At 39.9% G+C, this 22,961-nt stretch overlaps 1 protein-coding gene across 2 annotated transcripts in view; it reads left to right on the top strand.

The window, feature by feature from the left end:
- The window catches only part of NRP1 (neuropilin 1), a 215,887-nt gene that overhangs the window by 12,670 nt on the left and 180,256 nt on the right, over positions 1–22,961 (top strand). For both annotated transcript variants that reach the window (XM_040352638.1, XM_040352637.1), the window contains one exon: positions 1,366–1,540. In XM_040352638.1, coding sequence (XP_040208572.1) covers positions 1,366–1,540 — 175 coding nt within the window. The remainder of the gene's footprint in view (positions 1–1,365; positions 1,541–22,961) is intronic.

Below are 22,961 nucleotides of genomic sequence, written 5' to 3'. Positions count from 1 at the left end.
CTCTGTCAAGCGATGTCTACGAATCCCTCGGACGTTCAAGACTTTCCCTCCTGATTGGCTGAAACACAGCAACAGCGCCATTGGCTCCCGCAGCTGTCAATCAAAGTCAGTCAGCCAATCAGGGAAGATGAGGGCGGGGCCAAACTGCAGCTCCGTGTCTGAATGAACACTGAGCTTGTGTGCCCTACATAGCAAGCTGCTTGCTATGGGGGCACTCAACATGTGGGAGGTTCCAGGAGCAGCAAAGAGGCACCCGAGAAGAGGAGGATCCGGGCTCCTCTGTGCATGTTTGTTTTTTGTTTTTAAATGAGACTTTACAATCACTTTAAATAAACAGTTATATTAATAAAAATGCACAGATATCCTTATTTGAAGAATGTTGATGAAATAAATGGTCACTTTTTGTCCTCTTCCACGTGGATGCCTATAACACCACGTTTTTAGGCAATTAGACATCTTGTTGTACTGCTCTAAATGCAGACCGTTGTTTTTACTGAGTCTGTACACAGGAGCATAAACTTGTGCTGCGTATTGATCAGTAAAAAATAAAAAATAAAATCTGTATTTTACGCACGTATGTGCATATACAGACAAATAGGTGCATATACGTATGTATTGCACATACCAAGAAAAGCAAGAGGAATTTTAGGGCACGTGTGCACAAAATGTGTGAATAAATGTGTGCATTTACTATACCGCCCATCCTTCGTTTTTATGTAGGAATTTTCAGCTAGGAATCTGATGTTAGACTTTGATTGACTATTTTTTTTTTTTGGGATAAAATATATAAAAAAAACTGCTATCTGCTTGACCAAATGGGCTGCAATGTTGAACAATGGCTGTTCATGTTGTCTGGATGAGATGGACAAAGGGTGGAACTGATTTGAGCCAAAACAGACACTAATGTTTAGTGACTCAGCAAAGGCTTATCATGTAAAGTCAGGGTAGGGGGCACAGGGTATCTTTTTAGTGCATAGCCACTTAAACGTGTCACCTAATAAGATTACACTACTCAGCAGTGATCTGAAGCCTGCAAAGTGTCCAGATGTGATGGTCGCTGCTGCCGCACATCTAGTCCTGAAAGGGGCTGCAAAGCTGCTGTAGCTTTCCGAGAGAAGCAAGACTTATTAAGTTGTGGTGTCTATCTAATTTACATCATGGCTTCCAATTAAGGCGAAAATCACTCCATTCAAACCGCAGGTTTAGTGGTTGACATTTCACTGCATTAACATTTAAATCATTTCCTCCCCAGACAAGAACAAAAATGGTATAAGGAGAGGGGGGGAAAAAAGCCATCAGAGCAGGCAATTAAATACACAATTACACAGATCTGTCTGATTGCATCTCTTTTTTTTTTCCGTGCAGATAAATGTGGTGATACTATAAAAGTAAAGGAAGCCCACTACCTAACCTCCCCTGGATATCCTACAACCTACTACCCATCCCAGAGATGCGAGTGGATTATACAAGCCCCTGAAAAGTACCAGAGGATCGCCATTAACTTCAACCCTCACTTCGACTTAGAAGACAGGGAGTGCAAGTAAGTAGAATGAGACTGTCAAGGCTTGGGCGCCACCTGCTGGTCACCACGGGCAACTGCTGGTACCAGTTTCTACAGTTCATGGGTTACTAAGAAGCATGGCGTTTTGTGTGTCACGTTATGATCGATCAGGGATTGAAACCCATGTCAGATCATTTATTCAAGGCCGAGATATTAAATCGAAATGTTCTGTTTGCTGGACGTGAAGCGTTTTCTTGTTATCCACCTTACCGATGCATTGCTTGGTTTTCATCTCATTTATGTGCCTGTTCCAATTCATTCCTGAGAAAAAGAAAAAAAAAAAAACATTTCAGCAGAAAGCAGGAGTGAAGGCTCTAATGGCCTGACATATGCCTCACCGCCGCCTCCTCCGTATACACTTCCCTGTGCCTTGGCTCCGCAGAGCATGTCAGTGCCGTAATGTCTGTTCCATTTTGTAGCCGGAGCCTCAGGCTCTGCTCTCATTTGCTTGCTGTAAATAATGCATATGTATGTACATATTAAGCTCTTCCTTTGAGAGGGTTTATCGCTGCCTCTGTCGAATGCACATACAGCTATTTCTGGGCGGCAAAGCCTCTGATGCTTAGCCAGGCTGCTGGAGGTGTTTGCATTGAAGTCTTGTAAACTTATTCTAAAAGAAAATAGAAAAGCCATTAACCAATCAGAAATGATTATTATTATAAGTATTTATATAGCCAGACACAGTGTTTTCCATATTTTACATTATCACCATCCTTTGCTGTAAGCGCTTATAATCTAAGGCTTTAACCGCACATACTAGGGCCAAATTAGACAGGAGCCAAATAACCTACCAGCATGTCTTTGGAGTCTGAGAGGAAACCAGAGTAGCCGGAGGAAACCCACCCAGGCACAAGGAGAACATGCAAACACTTCAGGGCGTGTTGTGATTAGGAAGCCTAGTTACTATGAGCTATTGTACATCACTATGACTCTTAAAGCACAATTTCACTTAAAGCGGTGGTTCCCCCTTAAAAACAACTTTTTTTTATTCCACTGCCCCCCCACATTCCATCACGATTAAGGCTATTATTTTTTTTTTCCTGCTGTACATACCTTATTACAGCATCTTCACCCGTGGATCCGGGTTGCGAGTCCCGCGGGAGTGGGCGTTCCTCACATGTGTTTGATTGACGTTTTGCCCAAAAACGAGCTCCCCCCTGTCGCGTAAGCCGCGTCACGGTTGGCGAAAGGAGCCGAACGGCGAGTCGGCGCTATACTGCGCATCGCCGTTCGGCTCCTTTCGCCAATCGTGACGCGGCTTACGCGACGGGGGGGGGAGCTCGTTTTTGGGCAAAATGTCAATCAAACACATGTGAGGAACGCCCACTCCCGCGGGACTCGCAACCTGGATGCACGGGTGAAGATGCTGTAATAAGGTATGTACAGCATGAAAAAAAAAATAATAGCCTTAATCGTGATGGAATGTGGGGGGCCAGTGGAATAAAAAAAAGTTGTTTTTAAGGGGGAACCACCGCTTTAATAAAACCTAAGCTAAATCTAATAAACTACCCCCCCCCCCCCACCATGCCCCATCCAAGGGGCCTACTTACCTCCTGTGGTATTTACAGCCACAGCCTAGTGCTGCCCTCACATGTGCAGGAACTTCCCATAGGACTTGAATGGGACCCTGCTCCTGCCACTGTTGGAGCAGTTAAAAGATAAATAGGCACCTGGGTGGATGGATGGGGGTTGTTGTTGAGCTGCACATTAATCGTTAAGAATCAAGATTGTGATTATGTTCCCCTCGCGATCTTAACAAAGCATTTTCCAGATTTTATGCAGAGTTCTCTGCTCAAGCCGACAACGTTGTAACGTTTTGTTCTTTAGGTCAAAAGAATGACGTCAGTCTGTAAATGAGGGAGGTTTAACCACTTAAAGACTAAGGGACAGATCCACAGAGCGAGTACGCCGGTGTATCTACTGATACGCCGGCGTACTTTCAAATTTCCCGCGTCGTATCGTTGTTTTGAATCCTCAAAACAAGATACGACGGCTTCTGGGTTAGATCCAACAGGTGTACGTCTTCGTACGCCTTCGGATCTAAGATTCAATACTTCGGCGTCCGCTGGGTGGCGTTCATGTCGTTTTCCGCGTTGGGTATGCAAATTAGCTATTTCCGACGATCCATGAACGTACGAGTGGCCGGCGCATTTTTTTACGGCGTCTGTAGTCGGCTTTTTCCGGCGTATAGTTAAAGCTGCTATTTCGCGTATAATTAGACTTGCCATGTTTAGTATGGCTGTCGTTCCCGCGTTTAATTAGATTTTTTTTTTTGCGTAAGTCGTCCGTGAATTGGAATGTACGTAAGTCAGGTCTATGTTAAAAAAATACGTCATTTAGCGCAATGCACGGCGGGAAATTTAGAGACGGCGCATGCGCAGTTCATTCGGCGTGGGGACGCGCTTCATTTAAATGAAACACGCCCCCTAATCGCCGATTTGAATTCCGCGCCGTCAGGCCGCTTGAGATACACTACACCGCCGTAACTTACAGCGCAAATTCCTTGGGGATTCGAACCGGCCTAATGTAAGTTACAGCGGCGTAGCGTATCTCACATACGCTGCGCCGATCTATTTGTATGTGAATCTACCCCTAAACCTTTTTCTGACACTTGTTGGTTTCAAGTTAAAATTTTTTTGCTATAAAATTACTTCGAACCCCAAAACATTTTATATATATATATATATTAGCAGAGACCCTAGAGAATAAAATGGTGGTTGTTGCAATATTTTATGTCACACTGTATTTGTGCAACGGTCTTTCAAATGCAATTTTTTGAGAAAAAAAAAATACTTTAATGATTTTAAAAAAAACGAAACAGTAAAGTTAGCCCAATTTTTTTGTATAATGTGAAAGATGATGTTGCGGCGCGAGAATCTTAATCTTTATTCTAAGCAAAAAAAAATTGTGATTCTCATTTTTCGTGCAGCTCTAGGCTGTTGGTTTATGCTGATTTAGAAAAGATTAGGGCGGTGTTGGTATAGGAGTTTTTATTGAAACATGAACCCTTCCTTAGCAACATTTTGCAAGTAATTGTCTTGCTTTCAACAATTATTTAGCTACATTTACAATCAGGGGCCTATCTGAGAACATAAAATGTGTCCGGGTTGCCAGTAGGAGCCTGTACCTTCACTTGAAAAAAATATTATCTGATTGGCCAACAGCAGAGTAAGAAAAAATTGTCTGCAGTAACCCATGGCAACAATCATAACACACGATATTTCTGCAAATATATATATATGTATATATATATATACATACAGTATATATAGATATATACATATATATATATATATATATATATATATATATATATATATATATATATATATACATATATAAATATATAAATATATATATATGTATATATATATATATACATACAGTATATATAGATATATACATATATATATATATATATATATATATATATACATATATAAATATATAAATATATATATATATATATATATACATATATATATATATATATATATATATATATATGCACACACACATATATATATATATATATATATATATATATATATATATATTAATATATATATATATATATATATATATATATATATATATATATATATATATATATATACATATGTATATATGTGTATGTGTATATATATATATATATATATATACACATATATCATATATATATATATATATATATATATATATATATATATAAAGCTGATCCATGATTGGTCTACATGCGTCACAGTACAATGTTGCTCTTATGAATCTTTTTACATAAGCGCTTATGACAGAAGCTACTCTATATAATCCATTCTGATTGACTCATCTCTGGCTCAGCTATGCCATCTGTTCTTAAACGTGGATACGGTGTTGATTGTGGTGTCTCCCTGATGCTGGACTGTGTTTCATCAGCAATGTTATGGATTAGTCTTGTGCGTAGAGTTCTGCAATTTATACTTTCTGATAGAATTTGTACCAAACATATCACTGAAAGGGTTCATGTTAGTAAATCAACCTGCCTCTTAGTAAATTAATTTCATTGTTTATAGCGAACCCATGTATAGCATGATCCAGCTGTAATAATGGTACCCCGTAAAAAAAAAAAAAAAAGAAGAATACTGATACTTTCCTGTCTGGCAGGTGGCAACCTCAATCTTTGCTCTCTTGGGCCCCATTCACACCTGCATGTTCCAGGAACATGGGAAAAATGCAGCCAAATGTGCATCGCGCTTACAGCGCCATTAGTTCTCAATGGCATACCAAACACGGTTAGCAGACAAAACTTGCGAAAGAAAAGCACACCAAAATCATTACGAGGTTAACTGCCCAAAAAATATGCTAAATCTTTTTTGGTGTGTCTTTTGCACGTAGGGCAAGTGAAAGGGCTGCCTAATGCTGCCACGCGCCAATTCCGCCAAAAAAAAGGCGTTAGCGCAACATGCTGATGTGAATGGGGCTTTTTAGAGCTTAGACCCCTGTCTGACACTTCCAAGGTGTCTGCATGCTGTGGTTCTACCAAGAGACCAAGGATTAAAGTAGTTGCATGCTGGAAGTATTAGTAATATTCTTGTTTAGGGGCTTTATTTCAGCTTTTTTATCCTCACCACAGGCCACTTTAATGTTTGCTGAATTTTTCACATTTGTCCTATGTAATACCAAAAGTATTTTTGTTATCATGTGTTTGTTGTAATCGCTGTCACTCAAATGTCCTTTGAGAAAATATAGTGAATTTCTCACTGTGAAGCATGTTGGTGAAGCTCAGGGGTAGGGAACCTCAGCTAATGTGGAGCTGCATGTTCCACGAGTCCTTGCAAGACACCGGCGGCTTTAGGTTTGACCCCTAGAGGAGTGTAGCTAATTGTAAATTCTGCCATGGTGTAGCCGATAGTAAATGCTGAGCTTTTAAACTTGTAAGGGGTTGATTTACTACCTATGGAGAGTGCAAAATCTGGTGCGACTCTGCATAGAAACCAATCAGCTTCCAGTTTTTTTTTTCCAAAGCTTAATTAAACAAGCTGAATTTAGAAGCTGATTGGCTACCATGCACAGCTGCCGCACCAGATTTTGCACTCTTCAGTTTTAGTAAATCTGCCCCTAATTTGCTCCGGTAAAGTAATTTTAATAGATGTATTTTTTGTCGGGTCGCTGAGATAAATTTGCATTCGAGTTTCTTTTCTTCATAAACAATGTAGAATTGCTGATTGTTGAAGAAATAGTTGAAATAGATGACAGCTGGAGTGTGTTGTACGGAGTTTATATCATCTTTTGTTTCCCAAATAGGGACATAAGACAAATCTCCTCCAGCAGGATCACTGGGTCAGCCACTGTATTGTCTGTCCTCTTGTGACTCCATCTATAAAACATAAACCAATGATCTGTGTCAGAGACACATTTTGGAATCCCGCTTATAAATCTATAAATGGTATTCTTTCTGCAGTCACAGCCAACAGAAGATGTCAGCTTTTTTTGGTCAAAGAATTGTCTACGCTCCGGCTTAATAGTGAATTTTTCCATCTTAAAGTAGAATTCCAGCTAAAACCTAACTGCTCCTAACACCTATTGCTGACTAAACTGTGTTAGAAAGGTGTATATGTTGACCTATTTTAAGCCTGCTCTGGTCCAGTCATGTGATCCAGCTTTTCTCTGTCAATTGATGGCAGCTGCAAAGGAGAGGAGGGACCACCGACAACAAATGGGCCATAGGAGCCTATAGGTGACATCACCGTACACAATCTTTCCCAGCCGTTGTTGAGCGCTCTCTGTTCTCCCCTGCAGTTGCCACTGATTGGCATAGGGGATCATGTGACTAGACCTAAGCGGGCTGAAAATAGATAAGTATATACAACTTTCTTACACAGGTTAGTCATTCAGTCCATCCACAATGCAAATACATGTTTGTCAAGGCAGGAGACCTGATTTTTCTCTGCTGCCTTTGGTAACACTTATAGATCTTGCCAGCCTGTGATTGGGCAAAGAAAGAGAAGCATCAGACTGATGAGCTCATCTTTCTGTTGCTCTACCTACTTATTAATGAATACAAAACTGTATTCATTTGTGTATTTTATGTCTGCCTGGAGAGCAACTTTATTGTTGTAAGGCCATCGGTATTTTTCATCTTGACTGACCTTCTGAGCTGGTCTAAAGGCCAGTAAATGTCTACAGTCTAGAACTAGACTGTAGTTTTTTTTTCTATTCTGCTGCTGTTTGAGTTCCGGAAACGGTGGCTCTGTTTCCCGTCATTAATATCTTACGTTTTCTATACAGTCGGTCTCTTACAAGAGTTTGCAGTGGCACTGTAATTGATGAGAATGTAAAATGATGGGTGTAACCATACAGAAAAGAAGCATTCATTGTTGTGTACAAGTGCCATGCGTCACCGAACAGATCGTATAGAAATGGAAAACAAGCTCAAGGACGAAGGCATTCAGGCTTTCGGAAGCTCACTGGTGCGCAGAAGAGAGGCATGTGGTTTTTGGAAACTGAAGGAAATTCCATTCTGAATTTTTACTGGTCTTTTAATTGGTTCCCAATGTTTAGTGCACATAAACGTCATCTGCCGTGAGACCCATTCAGCCGTAAAATAAATATGTGCCTTGTAAAATGGTAATATTAATGAAGGCTGCAATGTTTATTTCCAACTAGCTTGAGGCAAGGAAACCTATAGCTTTCTGCGTGACTTATAATTTCAGTCTCCTTCCCTCATTCTCCAAAAATGGATGCAAGAGATAAGAGTTTTGGTCCCCAAGTTTCTTCTATAACTTAGTTTGGTTATTGAATTAAACATGCTTCCTCTATACATACACTGCACCTGCTGTCTACACAGTATGTTAAAGGATAGGCTTAAGGCAGCTCATGAATACAATTCAGTAATGTTACTAGATTCTGATTGATAGGATAACTCTAAAACAGCATTTCCCAGCCTTGTTATCCCAGAGAAACCCATAACATAATTCATAGGTGTCAGGGATCCCTTAGCAGAACCAATTCAGTCCATAGGGAAAGTGTCCCCTACAGACAGCTAAAATGTTATCATTGGGTCATGCTCTTGGTTTTGCCTTGGTTTTGACTATGTAGGCACCATCATGTGGCAGGTCAACCAGCCACAGCTCAAGGGACCTCTAGCCACCTCTGGAGGAACCCTATGGTAAGGAACCTTGGCTGAGAATGGCTATTTTAAAATGTTTTAATTCTGAAGACGCTGAACATCTATTATGTACCACTTTTTATAATGTCCACTTCATGTTTGAAGAAAGGCATCTAATTGTCTGCTTTGAGGGGGTAGAAGCTGTCTGATACTCCCAGGAATAGAGTTTTTAACCTGTACAATAAGTTGCTTCCTTGGAAATTGGTTGGCTAGCTGCTATGATCTGTTGAGATCATAGGGACCAGGCAGTTGCCAGACCTATGACTGCCATTTCAAAACCTTACCAGGCCAAGCTACTATAATTCAATTATGGTATGGGGCTGACTTTGTTCCAGTGATAGTACAATTATGCATGCATCGATTTGCAGGTAGAGTAGCTGACTAGATGTATTTGTGTCACTGACTAGTTCACAGCATGCTATTAACTGTAACTTTTATGGTAGCAAGTACATTTTTTAAAAAACATTATAAAGGTTTCCTTGGTTTGCTATTATCCTAGTGACTTTAAGTGCAATGCGGCCCCCCTACGCTGCCTGTAGTTACATATTACCTGCTTCTTCGGGCTGCACACATCGTAGGATTTTCAATTAGGACAAACAGTTGAGAGAGTGAAATGCCTGCCTTAATTGGGTAGGTTTATAATTAACTTTTCAATGCTTTCCCCTGGTGTAGCGTGATCTGAGTCAATGTCTTTGTACCTACAGAGAAAAAATAAATATCCTGTCCTCTCTGCCCTCTACAAAGTACATTTCCACCAGGCCCACCAAGATAACGTAGGCCATTATCCAATTTGGAAGCCTTCGTTGAGTTTGTGGTTAGGTTGTAAGACTGTAAGGTCTTCATTTTTTTTTTTTTTTTTAGTGGAGCGAATGTTCTTTCAAAGCTCTTTACATTAGTGAAGGATGCCTAGACACACATTAATAGAGTTTTGACTGGGTGGACTGAAGAATTATTTATACTGCTATTTATAAATGATTTATGTCTATGTTATGAGTGAAATTCTGACTTGTCAATAGTAACATGTTACATTTGATATGCTAGCTTTGCATTATCATGCTTTACCATCAGCATCAACGTACATGTGTTTAATTTTTTTATCTGTATTTATTTCAGTTAATATCAGCTAATGTGCATTCTATAAAAACAACCTCACCACAATAAATGCCGTAATTCAAAGGTTGGATGTAAGGTTTGATGTAGTATGAGACTTTGGTAGTAAATTGTATATTTTTATTGAGGTCTATATATGAGACCAAAATTAAAGAACAATTGAGGTAGAAAAAGGGACAGAGGGATTTTGTTCCTGTGTTGGATTTATAGACTCATAATGACTTTTAAAGGACTATGTACCCTTTTGTTTGAAGCTGATCCTGTACTTTTTATGCAGAACCTTTCTCCAGATTTCTGAGCTTTCCAATTTTTGTCAAAGCACTTGTCTGTTAAATTTAGATACTAGTCATGAGAAAAATGAGTGTTTTACTTATGCTAATAATTCCAAGAATTTTGATTATTATATTGGCTTGTATTTTACGTAATATTGTAACATCGTTAGGGATGTACCTATGGTAATTACTAACTTTAAAAGAAAAATCTATTTGGATATTGTAATTGTTCTCACACATGTGTTAAAATAAAGCTTTAATTACCCATAACAAGGAGTTTATGCTGCTAGAAAAAAAGTGTATGGTCCGCTTTGCCAGGACAGTTCCAAAAGAAGGACAGTCCCTCCAGTTGGGATCTATGTTAACCAAAATAAACCTAGATTCCCTTTAAAAGAAGACAAACTTTTGATTATATTTGATTATGTATCCTCACGTGTGGCCATACTTGTCATTATTCTCTTCTGAAAACCAATGAAAATGTTTGAAACGAAAAGAAGAAAAGCGATATTTACCTGTCCAGCAGGCAACAACTCCAGTATTTTCTTTCTTGCAGAGCTACAGCCTCTGCTCCTAACTGACCTTTTCAGAAGTTTTCAGATACCTAGTCCCCCATCATTCTTTGTGGTGCCTCTCGCCAGGCCCCTTTGGCAAGAAGAATCACAGCAATTGGTGAACAAAGTCAGGGCCAGTTTAAATGCCCATTACCTCCAGGTTTAAAGGAGCAGGGGACTTTCCCCATGGGATACCACTGATGTCTGTGATCACAAGGGGATAAGAAGGCACCCAAACCTTTAGCTGGCCATAGATGGATCGAAATTTGGCTTGTTCAGCAGGGAATTGAGGGATTTTGAAATATCTATGGCCGTTCCCACTCAACGAAAGTCAATCTTCAACAATTGCCATAAGCATATAGGAACTTTTTGAATTACTATGTGCCCTTGCTGGAGAATAATGATTAAAGGGGTTGAAAAGGTTTGTTTTTTATTTTCTAAATAGATGCCTTTAAGCTAGTGCATTGTTGGTTCACTTACCTTTTCCTTCGATTTCCCTTCTAAAGGTAAGTGAACCTACAATGCACTAGCTTAAAGGAACCTATTTAGAAAATAAAAAAACAACCTTTATAACCCCTTTAAATCATGCTTTACAGAAAGGACAGGGGATTGAATTCTTGCTGACTTGAGATTACTTATGTCATATACTTCAGTGGCTCTACTGCTCTCTTTTTTCTGGTGATTTCACTGTCTAGGCTCTGTTTTTGCTGTAGATTCTTGAAATTCATGGCTTTGCAGGCAAACTCGCCACCATGAGTCCTGTTGTCTGCTTCTTACTGCGGTGTGAGCCAACAGCTGCCAGTAATGAGTCTGAACCATAATCTAAAGAAAACTTTCATCACTATCACTGACACTAAGCAAACAATGTACAAAGTGATGTCATGAAGGAGATAGCAGCGGACTTTATTATCCCAGATACAGAAAGTGGACAGGAGTTTGTTGCTTCTGTGCAGGCCGCTTCAGCTAGCAGATAAGGTGATGCTGGCCATGTTCCATCTATCTACAAAAGTTCTGAGATAGACGTGCGGAATGTTACTGTATCTTGTGGGATTGCTTTCAGCCTGAGCTATTCCGGGGTTAATCATTAAAATAGCCCTGGGGAAAAATGATGTAAAATCCCAGCTGCATAGCGGAGGTGATTGAGTACAAATGTAGGCTATGGGGTCATTAAAAGTAAATTACATTTTTGTGATAATTATGAGCAGAGGTTCATTTGGGCAAAGCTAAAGGGCCAGTAAACCTAAAGCATAATTTGGTTTTATAGGAGAACTATTAATAATAACACAAGCATGCAGAAGTGCCAGAAGGTATTAAAAACCGAAGGCAGGCAAGATAAAGTTATGACTTTAAGTAAAGATATTTTCCTTTGCTTGAAGGTAACTACTAATTACCTTTTATGCCGCGTACACACGATCGCGTTTTGTCTGATGAAAACGGTCTGATGGACCATTTTCATCAGACTAAACCGATCATGTGTGGGCCCCATCGGTTATTTATCGATCGGTTAAACAAATAGGAACTTGTTTTAAAATTATCTGATGGATAAAAAAGTGTACAGGGCATAAGGGTACCAAAATACGCCTTTCTGCAGCCTTAAACAAAACCTTTTCTAAAATAAATGACAACATTTCTCTATTGTGAAGGTAAAGCCCACCATGCTCAGTGCCCTGTTACAATTACTTTGGCCATAATTCTCGTAAGGGTCACAGGACTGCACTTATTTCTGTTGGCCTGGTGAGAAATGTAGCATTCTTGTTACTTACTGTAAATTAAACTGAAATCACAAACAATGCTATCTTCCTTCTAAGATCTATCTTTTGTACCCTTTCCTGTGCCCCCATGAAATAAAGATGAAGAGAGGAAGCTGCGTTTGTAGTCCAAAACAAGGGAGCAGCTTGGCTCCTACAATAGATATGGGGAGAATTGAGCGTAGCTACCCAAGGCTATTATTTGCAGGATTACCAGGTAAAAACAAAGGGGAAAAGAAGCCTAAAAAAAATTCTCTACCACGTCTAAGGACTCATAAGCTGTAGTCAATTATTTTTTGGGGTTTAGATATGGTTTAAGTTAGAACTGTAGCTCTACCTACAGGAGAAACCTGAAGCACCACCCAACTACAGAAATACAATGAAGATCTAGGAAAGCCTTACTCAATGTTTTAAACCCCAGAAGGACTTTTAAAATTATTTTCAAGTCTAAGGGAACCCCTTTTAAGAAAAGTCAATTGGGGCCGTTAGGAAAATGTCTCTTATACTGGTGGTACGTGGGAAGAATGCCCCCCTTATATTGGTGGTTACGATACCACCCTTTAAGTCAGGTAAAAAGATCATTGGTGTCATGCTACTGGCTCTGCCAAGTGTTGACGGACCTGGAACTTTTAAAGTACTATCAGAAGGGAGGTCAATTAGCCACAGCTCAAAGAAACCCCTAGCCACCTCTGGAGGAACCCTAGTTGAGAATGGCTGAACTAGGAGGTAGATGGAAGGAAGACATACTTTACTTCATAAGGAAGCAACAGGAGTAGTAAGTGAAATTAGTAGTAGTAGATTTTTACGTATCCAAGAAAACCAATTTGAAGTGACAAATTATTTGAAGAGCAAATGGGGCCCATTCCTTGAGAAACCCGACCAAAAGACAAGCATCTCAAGCTGAGATACAAAATGTTAAATATTGTAAGTACAAGAATGGGAAACATGTTCCTTTATATAATGTATCCTACTATTATAGTCTGTCTGTATAAATAATATCTACCAACATGTGACTATTTCTGATCCTATGACTGGACATTTCTGGACACCTCATATCATGTACCATGACCTATACATGAACTATTCCAGACAGAACTACAAAAGCAGCATTTTTCTCAATGCATGCTTCCTTATAGAGATTTATTGCTGGCTTGTATTACAACAGAATCACATTAACCATTTGCTGCAGATAGTGTAAACATAGGGCTATAAACTATCATTTGCAGCCCTGTTTAAAGAAATCTTCTATAATCTAAGTGTATTTATCGTAATCATTTGCTTTGCTGGGTGCTATAAAAGTGATATTTATGGGTGCAATAAACAAGAATGTCACTGATGCAGTGCCCTGTGTTCATAAAGTGGGCGATTTCTTGGCAAAGTGTATTAGTAGGATTGGTTAGAATGACTTGTAACAAATGGCGCAGGAAGAAGAAGTACATGGTGACTGGAAGGTCAGATGTCATTATCTGGAGAGCTGTAAAAACTTCACAGACACACCATTGTAGATAATGTGCAGACTGGTTTTAGGTACAGAGCATCAAGGCTCATCCAATGTATGCTCATCCAATGTCCCGGACTGTGATTTCAACATACTGTGTTTGTATTTTTTTTTAATAACATATATTTCATTGATTGCTGGTAATGATTTTATATGATTGCACTGGGATCACTAGGTTATAGTATGATGAGGTTGCAAAGCTTGTGACTATCATTAAAAGCAGCAACATCTGCTTATTGAGGGTGCCCCTCCCTAAAACGCTGGATGAAAGTGCAAAAAAAATATGGTGTAAAAGTTAGATCACATTCTTACCTCTTCCCTTGGGTTCTGCCAGCAGCACCTAGGTGAGGGCGACCTCTTCCTCCTTTCTGGAAAGATCTGAAAGAATGTTGGGTAACCCAAACTAACAAGAATGTGATCCTGTGCTGTGCTGTGGTATATTCTCATGGAATTTTGAATACTTGGCATTATCAGGGATCTTGTTGGCAGGAAGATGACGTCATCCCCTGCACTATGGAAGTTGGAAATAGATTAGTATATTATTTAAGGCCCCTTTCACATGGGTGGTAATCTCTATCGCTCTCTGATTCATGGTGGATCTTTTTTCACAGGGTTGTAGAGCAGCTTCCAGGTGTTCAGAAAGTAATTCTGCCACCTCATGATAGTCTGTTTTTTGATTGTTTTTTTTTTTTCAATCTCAAGGGGGATTTTGTATCAAAATTCTATGTCATAAGTAGGAGCCAAGTGTTTGGCTTGCGATAACGCTGTGGTCCGATTGACCTCAAAGTGCGAGTTTGACAGGCGGTGTCACCTTTTAAACCCAGCATGCAGAAATCCATTTTCCATGCCTTCCACATGTGTACCATACTGTCCTGCTGGAATGGTGGGCATTATGTAAGTAGCCAACCACCTGGTTTTATTGGACTTTTGCCACCCATATAAAATGGGCCTAACGGTTGCTCCCCATGTTCCTTTTTAAACTTTCATGCGTTGCTTTAGGAAGGCAGGGATTTAAATACAAGGTCCGCTTTAGTAATTCTGTCCACAAACTCTACACTAATGCTGTAATTTTAGGGAAATAAAACACAAAAGCCCATTTATAAAAGACATAAATCCCTTTATAACACTGTTTATAACACCTTGTAAACAGAACTAGCGTGCAGCCACATATGCAATCCAGTTTCAGTTTTCTGTGGTGTTGCCACACCAATAATAGGCACTTGGTTGCAATAGGTAACTTCTCTTTGCATACTGTGTTTTTCCCAGGGGCGGACTAACCATTTGGTCACTCGGGCACTGCCTGAGGGCCCCATGCCACTAGGGGGCCCCATCAGGGTTGCCAGCCTCAGTAAAACCAGGGACAGTATGTAAAAATCTGTGTTTTTAGAAAAAAATCCCAAGATTATAGCTGCCCTGCCTCTCCAGTACCTTTTCAGTGTGTGTATGTGTATTCTGTGTGTATGTATACTGTGTGTGTATATTGTGTGTGTGTGTGTGTGTGTACTGTGTGGCCCCATAATCTATTGCCTGGGGGCCCCATAATCTCCTATTGCCCGGGGGCCCCATAATCTCCTATTGCCCAGGGGCCCCATAATCTCCTATTGTGCGGGGGCTCCATGAGTTGTCAGTCCGCCCCTGGTTTTGCCTCAACAAGACCTGTAATGTAAGCTGCCCAGTTCCAAACTGGCTCTCAAGTGGTGCTGAACTAAAATTCCCATCATGTATTGCCACACCAGTCATCAGTGAGCCTCGTACTACCTGGCCTGAACCTGTTTTTAAGAATCTCAAGATATGGTATGCAGATTTATAAAAAGACCAGTGACTCACTATGATAGAAAACAGATCATACAATATATACAAAACTTAATACCTGAAAATATTAACAGCCTCATAAAGCAGATAAGTATTTTTCCTGGCAAATTGCTTGGCAGGTCCAGTAAATAAACACTATTTCTTGGTACTCATGGATATGTATGTATATTTTTCACAGACAGATTTTAGTTGAGATGTACAGTACAGATATTACATTTATAATCTCCTTCCAGGAGTGCCATGTCACGTGAGGATTGTTCCAAGTAATATGGCGGCGAACTATACTTAACTGGCCAAGCCTCCTGACTGCCATCTTGTCTCATGCTAATAAAACCTTCTTTCCAAATCATAAACTCGGCTGCAGTATGGTCTCTTGCTATTGCAGCTCTAAAGTCTAGGGCAAGCAGGTTTTATGGCGCTTGCTAAATTTAGCCCGATATAATTCACACATTCGACAGCAGCTAACGCCGCATCTGATGAAGTAGAGAAAAAATACATTGTATTTCTGTTTGATGTGGAGACAATACGCACTTGCACTTAGATACTCCGTGTTTTATCTGCCAGAAAACCATTTAAGACTTTTATTTTTCGGCTTCAAAACTTCTCTGTTTATCATGAAAGCGTTGATGTACTTTGTAGCTGAAATCATGACAGAAAATTATTTCTGGGCAATTACATTCACGGCTTCTGAATTAACACAAATTTAATAGAGAACTGAGAGCAGGAGAGAAGAGGTGATATGTACAGCAACACAAGGTACTAAAAACAAATTTTGTTGATGTTTGTTAGGACGGGCTGGGTAACTGAGGCTTCTGCTGGAATTTTGTAGGGTATTTCAAGTGTTAATGTGCATTATTTTAAGGTAGCCCATGCACTTGGAATGGGCTGCCAATGCACCACCATTCTCATTGGCCTACCTCTACACAGGCTTTTCCCCCTCAGTCCATTAAAAATTATAATGCTAGACTCAACAACCGTACTTATCTGAAGCTCCTGAAGAAGTGCACAAGAGCGAAACATGTAGAGCATTGAGCTCTTCTACCCCTGACATCAACCAACACCAGGCCTATTTCTGATATTGATGATGGGTGATCTGTCTGTCAAAGTGCCCGGACAAGGGGGATGGGCTATATATGACGACACGTGGCGGGGAATACACAGCTATTCAAATGAAAGCTGTTATGTTCCCCACGCTCTGATCAACTAGGCGGCGGCGGCGAGCTTGGCTTTCTCTTTGGGGACTAGACCGCCCCCTCTCCGGTGAAAAAAAAGTATCGGGTGAAGCATCGGGAGCATTTGCGCGAGTACAAGTGCTCGCGCAAATGCTCAGTATCGATACCGATACTAGTATCGGTATCGGGACAACGCTAGTTTATACCATAACTGACCCTCTTTAATTTGGGTGCTATAAACTGGAACTTTTTATTATTATCTGTCACACCACATTTGTGCATTGAGCAAAGTGAATGTTGGTAAATAAAGTGAACCTGTGTTCACTTTAAATGTCCTATCATGTGCAAGGAAAATTCTAAATACAGGATTTTTGCTAGCAAGTGATAGGATATTCAAAGTGAACACAGGTTCACCTTATTTAGTAACATTCACTTTGGAGAGTGAACATTCTCTTTTTCTAAATGAACAGACTTGACTCCTTTAGGAAATCAACCCCAGCATCTTATTCAGTTGAAAAACAATGCGCAAAGTAACTCATCACATCAAACAGAAATCTGGCTACAGTAAAGTGAAATATGATTGGTGGGGGATACTGCACCATGCACATCCTCATTGTTGTTAGCATTGCCTGTTTTTGAATGTGTTGCACACTATGGGCCAGATTCTCAAAAGAGATACGACGGTGTATCTCCAGATACACCGTCGTATCTCTGTTTCTGAGCCTGGGTATCTATGCGAGTGATTCTTAGAATCATTTACGCATAGATATGGCGTAGATCCGACTGGCGTAAGTCACTTACACCGTCGGATCTTAGATGTAATTCCACACTGGCCGCTAGATGGCGTTTACGACGATTTCCCATTTGTCTATGCAAATGAGCCTGATACGCCGATTCCCGAACGTTTTTGCGCCGCCTCGTCGTCGTTTACGTCGTTTCCGTAAGCGTAAACTTACCCCTGCTATATGAGGGGTAAGTTTACAAAGGTCCGTCGTATGCCATGTTAAGTATGGTGTCGGGACAGCGTCGTCTTTTTCCGTCGTTTACTTCGTTTTACTAAGTCGTTCGCGAATAGGGCTTTACGTAAATGACGCTCACGTCGGCTTCATTGACGTTTTCCGTCGTGAGCTGGAGCATGCGCACTGGGCTATTTTTACGGCCGGCGCATGCGCAGTTTGATCGGCGCAGGGGGGCGCTTAATTTAAATACAAGCCACCCCCTTTGAATTGCGCGGCCTTACGCCGGGCCATTTACACTACGCCGCCGCAAATTACGGAGCAAGTGCTTTGAGAATACGGCACTTGCTCCAGTAAATTGTGGCGGCGTGGTGTAAATGGCTTACGCTATGCTGCCGCGGATTCTACGAGAATCTGGCCCTTTCAGTTTAATGGTGTTGAAAGAGTTTGCCCCTAGCCACAATAATGGTAGCTATGAATGTAAAAGACAGTTTTTTATGAAAGTTCTGGCCCTTACAATATTAATTTACAACATAACCCCTTAAGCTTTCAAATCATGAAAACAGGGGCCAGATTGACAGTAATTTGATTCAAAACTCTGTGTAAAATGTATGGATTCCCTTATATATGAACAAACTCTTCAGGCTGGAATTATCCTTCTATTCCCCATGGTAATGCCTACAAATTCACAATCACGCTCCATAACTATACATACCGTTTTACCTTGTATGCAGTATTGGAGAGGTTTGGTTACAAATTACTCATTATAAATTGCAATCAATTTTAATTAACCCAAAGTCTTTTCTTTTACATTAATCATTTCTGACTATACACACACACAAACATCTGGCTGTAACATAAACAGCTTCTGCTTGCATTTTCTCCATGTAAATCCACGGCCTTTACCAGAAAGGATCGGTAACAAGCACAATCAGACCTGGAGGACTAGTAAAGTAAACTCAGGTGGTCAGACGTATATGTCATACACTCATATGTTTATTGTCAGCTTGTTGTTGGAGAAATGATCTAAATGATCTACTAAAAGACCCCTTTTTTGTTCACATATGTGCCTAAATATGTGCATATCTGTCCTGAGAAAGTGCATGCGCATTGATAGAGACTTATCAGATACCTGTACGGGCATTGATGAACATGAACATCAACTAACTTTGCCGATTTCCAGCATAGTCAAGAGCCTTTTTTATTGAAATACATGAGGCCATTTGGAGCAGTACATTGCTACCCATGGATAGTTCCACTATTACCTCGAAATGAATTGTAGGTATCAGACAATGGAAATCTAAAATATGTGTGTAGGCTCTAAAATGTCAAGGAGATTTGCACCAAAATAGAAATGTGGACTGTGTGGGGGCATTACAAAGACTTGTAAAAGGGACCAATTCCATCGACTGTCTGATACACAGTTGGTTGTTGTATTGTCTGTACTGTGTGGATAATGTAGAGTGGGATGCATCTATTGAGGGATTCCTGCTTCTTTTTGGATGAACTGACAAGGCTTTTGCAATTAAACTCAATTGAAATGGAATCCTTCAAAAACGCTAAGCGTGTAAAAGCATGTCAACACAACACTTGATAACACATGTGAACTAACCTAAACATGGCTTAAAAATAATATGGCTGCCACTGCCTCCATACATTCCTTTGCCTTCACAGCATTGACCTTCTACAGGACAAACCACCATCCAGCTACTTGAAAAAAGGTCAAAAGAAAATAAAAGTGGCACAAAACCAAATCAGTAAAAACCTTTGTTGTTCCTCTCAAAAACGGTTGCATCATACATCATTGAGCTGTCCAGTCTAGAGCCCGTGGGCTACACTGGCCTTGCAAGTAACACTATGTGGCCTGGAGCAGGTTGAGTTCTTTCATAGTCCATTCATTGTTGCATTCATGTGTAGACAAAGGTCCTAATGTATAAACGTTTCTGAAATGGAATCAGTGTCTGCATTTTCCATAGCACCCAATCGAATTCTGGTTTTCGGTTTCTATTCATCACTGGAAAATTGACAGATATATTTGAAATGACTGCTATAGAGAACACCTATGCCTTCCTTTACATTATCAAATTAGTCTTTGTGGGCACTGTTTAACCTTTTGCGAGAAGGGTTGAATGAAGATCCACCTATTTTTAAAAGCCCTTTGAAAGATTTGGGTTAGGCAGCCAGTCCTTCAACACATTAGACCATGCACAATTTCACATTTGGGCCCGACTTTCTTAAATGGAAGCTAGTCCTACAACACATTTGACTATACACAATTTTACTCTTGGGTCTGACTTGCAAACCACAAAAAAAAACTGACAGAAATTCACAACTCTATCCAGGCCAAACAATATATTTTATATGGCGCACATCTGAAAATGTGAACTTATTAAATCCCTTTATTGTACTACTCAATGCCCAAAATCTGCTGCCCTTCCGGACATTGGGCATAACTAATGCTCTGTACACACGATCGGAATTTCCGATGGGATAAAATCTGATGGAATTTTCTGTCGGAATTCTGTTCAAGCTGTCTTGCATACACACTGTCAGACCAAATTCCGACTGTCCAAAATGCGGTGATGTAAAAAACTACGAGCTGTGAAAAATGAAGTTCAATGCTTCCGAGCATGCGTCGACATGATTCTGAGTATGCGTGGGTCTTTTCTCCGTCGGAGTTCCACACAGACGATAGGAATTTCCGATAGAATTTTTTTCCATCGCAAAAAAAAATAAAAAAATCGATTTCTAAACTCCGACGAAAAAAGTCCGATGGGGCCCACACATGGTTGGAATATCCGATGAAAAAATTCCGTCTGACTTTTTTCATCGGAAATTCCGATCGTGTGTATATGTGTATAAGTGTGGCTCAAATTACACAGCTGGCAATGACTTGTTTAATTCTAACCAACAAATACCTTTACACTAGAATTTCATTCAACATTTTTAATTGTAAGAATGTTGCAAGAACATTTGTTAATTTTTTTCTAAACATTAGCAGTGTCATGAGAAACTTTAAAGGAGCAGGATGGAAAAATGTTCACGAATCTAAAGGCTCGTACACTTTATGGCCATTATTGTCTGACAGACGTATTATGTCATATAATCCAACTGTGTGTATGCTCCATCTGACAATTATTGGCTGAATTAGCGACAACAAAAGTTGGCTGTTCATGCTCACCAACAAGTTCACGGCCAACGCCCTTCGGACCAAAATCCACAGAAAAGTTGGTTGGAAGTCCGATCGTGTGTACGAGGCTTATGGATGTCTAACAGTGTATGTCGTTTTTGTCTGGTAAGGTCCATTCATTCCAAAATCTGCAGTTAAAAGCAATCCAAATCTTGAACTACTTTTGAACAACATTTGAAGGTTCTGAGATTTTTTGTACGAATTTTCGTTCAAAATTCTGTTAGTGAATACCCACCTTTTAGCTGGCCATAAACGGCCCTGTTGACAGCACCCAGCTTGACAAACTTCAACTAAGAAATCAAAGGAGCTAGGTGGAAAAATGTGGGCTGAACAGTGACTGCAGCTTATCAGATGCAGTGCTCTTCAGTTATTCTGAAAGCAGAAGAAGCCGGTTGTCAGGTTTCAATAGCCGGCAGTGGGAGATTCCTCCATCCATGCTATTTAGCAAGGATAGGTAAATCTCTTGAGTTCTTTTGTTTAGCCCAGCAGGCTGTATGGCCAGGTTTATTAGGTTGAAAATGTACATGACCTTTTCTACCTAACAGTACTGTTATATATATATGGTATCTTTATTGCTAAATGATGTCTTAAGCCCTGTACTGTCGGTCCATCCGATGAGAACTGTCGGTCGGATGGTTAAAAAAAACATTGTGTCAGAACGCAGTGACGTAAAACACAACGACGTGCTGAAAAAAACGAAGTTCAATGCTTCCAAGCATGTGTCAATTTGATTCTGAGAATGCGTGGATTTTTAACCAATGGTTGTGCCTACTAACGATCGGTTTTGTCCTATCGGTTAGGAATCCATCAGTTAAATTTAAAACAAGTTGGCTTTTTTTTAACCGATGGATAAATAATCGATGGCGCCCAGACGCGATCGGTTTGGACCAATGAAAGCGGTCCATCAGATCGTTCTCATCGGTTTAACCGATCGTGTGTATGCGGCCTTATGCTTGCAGTTTTCTTTTAAATGTAAAGCTCACGCAATACCTAGAAGCAGATAAATGTAAATGTAAACAGTGGCATTTATCAGATCTGCATTACATCGTCAGTATTAAACACTATCCACTAAATTGAAGGGTAGCAATGATTGAACACCAAAACATGGCAAAGGCTATCATTTTCCCACTCTATATAAAAAACAGGGAAAAACCTCTTGTAGAACTTCAGGAATGAAGCGGTAATAAAGCGATGCATCTGGAATCCGTTGTATTATAATGTCACTTGTGAATGAGTTATTTCTCTAGGCTTCAGCATGACAATTTCAGCGTTTGAAGGCGCCCTTTTATTATTTTCTGTTTGGCTTGACTTGGCATGTCATTTTTTATTTGTTTGTTTGCTGTCGTTAAGTGGTTTTTGCCTAGTGATTTATCAGTCATAATCATTTAATTGTGGTTTGAAAAGTACAACCTTGCAAATGCACGGGGACTTGGCAAGATATGAATGCAGTGCGAGTGCATGTAATATCTGATTATACAAAGCAGCAGAAAGGCAAATTGTTGGGTATTCATCATTTAGAATCAATGCAGGATTTTCCTGTGTGTTTTATTTTGTTAAGATTGCTGTTTAAATCACCGTTCCCTGGCAAGCTCCGTGTTTCTTCCTCCTCTGTTTGTTTTTCCCATGCTGACTGGTAGTACATAATTAGTAAGACTTGGGGCTGGACACTCTTCTCTTTTTTTATGTTCGGATCAGTCTTGTCTTGTGTTTGTTCTATTAGAATGAAGTCTGGTTATTTTATATGTAAATTAGTCTGCTAGATTGTTGAATTTTAAACTTTTAAAGGGCCTGTTCACTTGATATATGAAGTACTGGAAACGCCAGTTATTTTTACTGAATGCTTTCATACCCATACAGGGTATTTGTTATTGCATTTACATTCTTCAAGCTGAGGTTTATTGTTTTCCAATTTCATTACATACTTTGTTTTAGTCCCAGTGATGTCAT

The sequence above is a fragment of the Rana temporaria genome, chromosome 5, assembly GCF_905171775.1.
Source record: "Rana temporaria chromosome 5, aRanTem1.1, whole genome shotgun sequence".
NCBI classification, from domain to species: Eukaryota; Metazoa; Chordata; class Amphibia; order Anura; family Ranidae; genus Rana; species Rana temporaria.
This window is presented reverse-complemented; position numbering and strand designations above follow the sequence as displayed.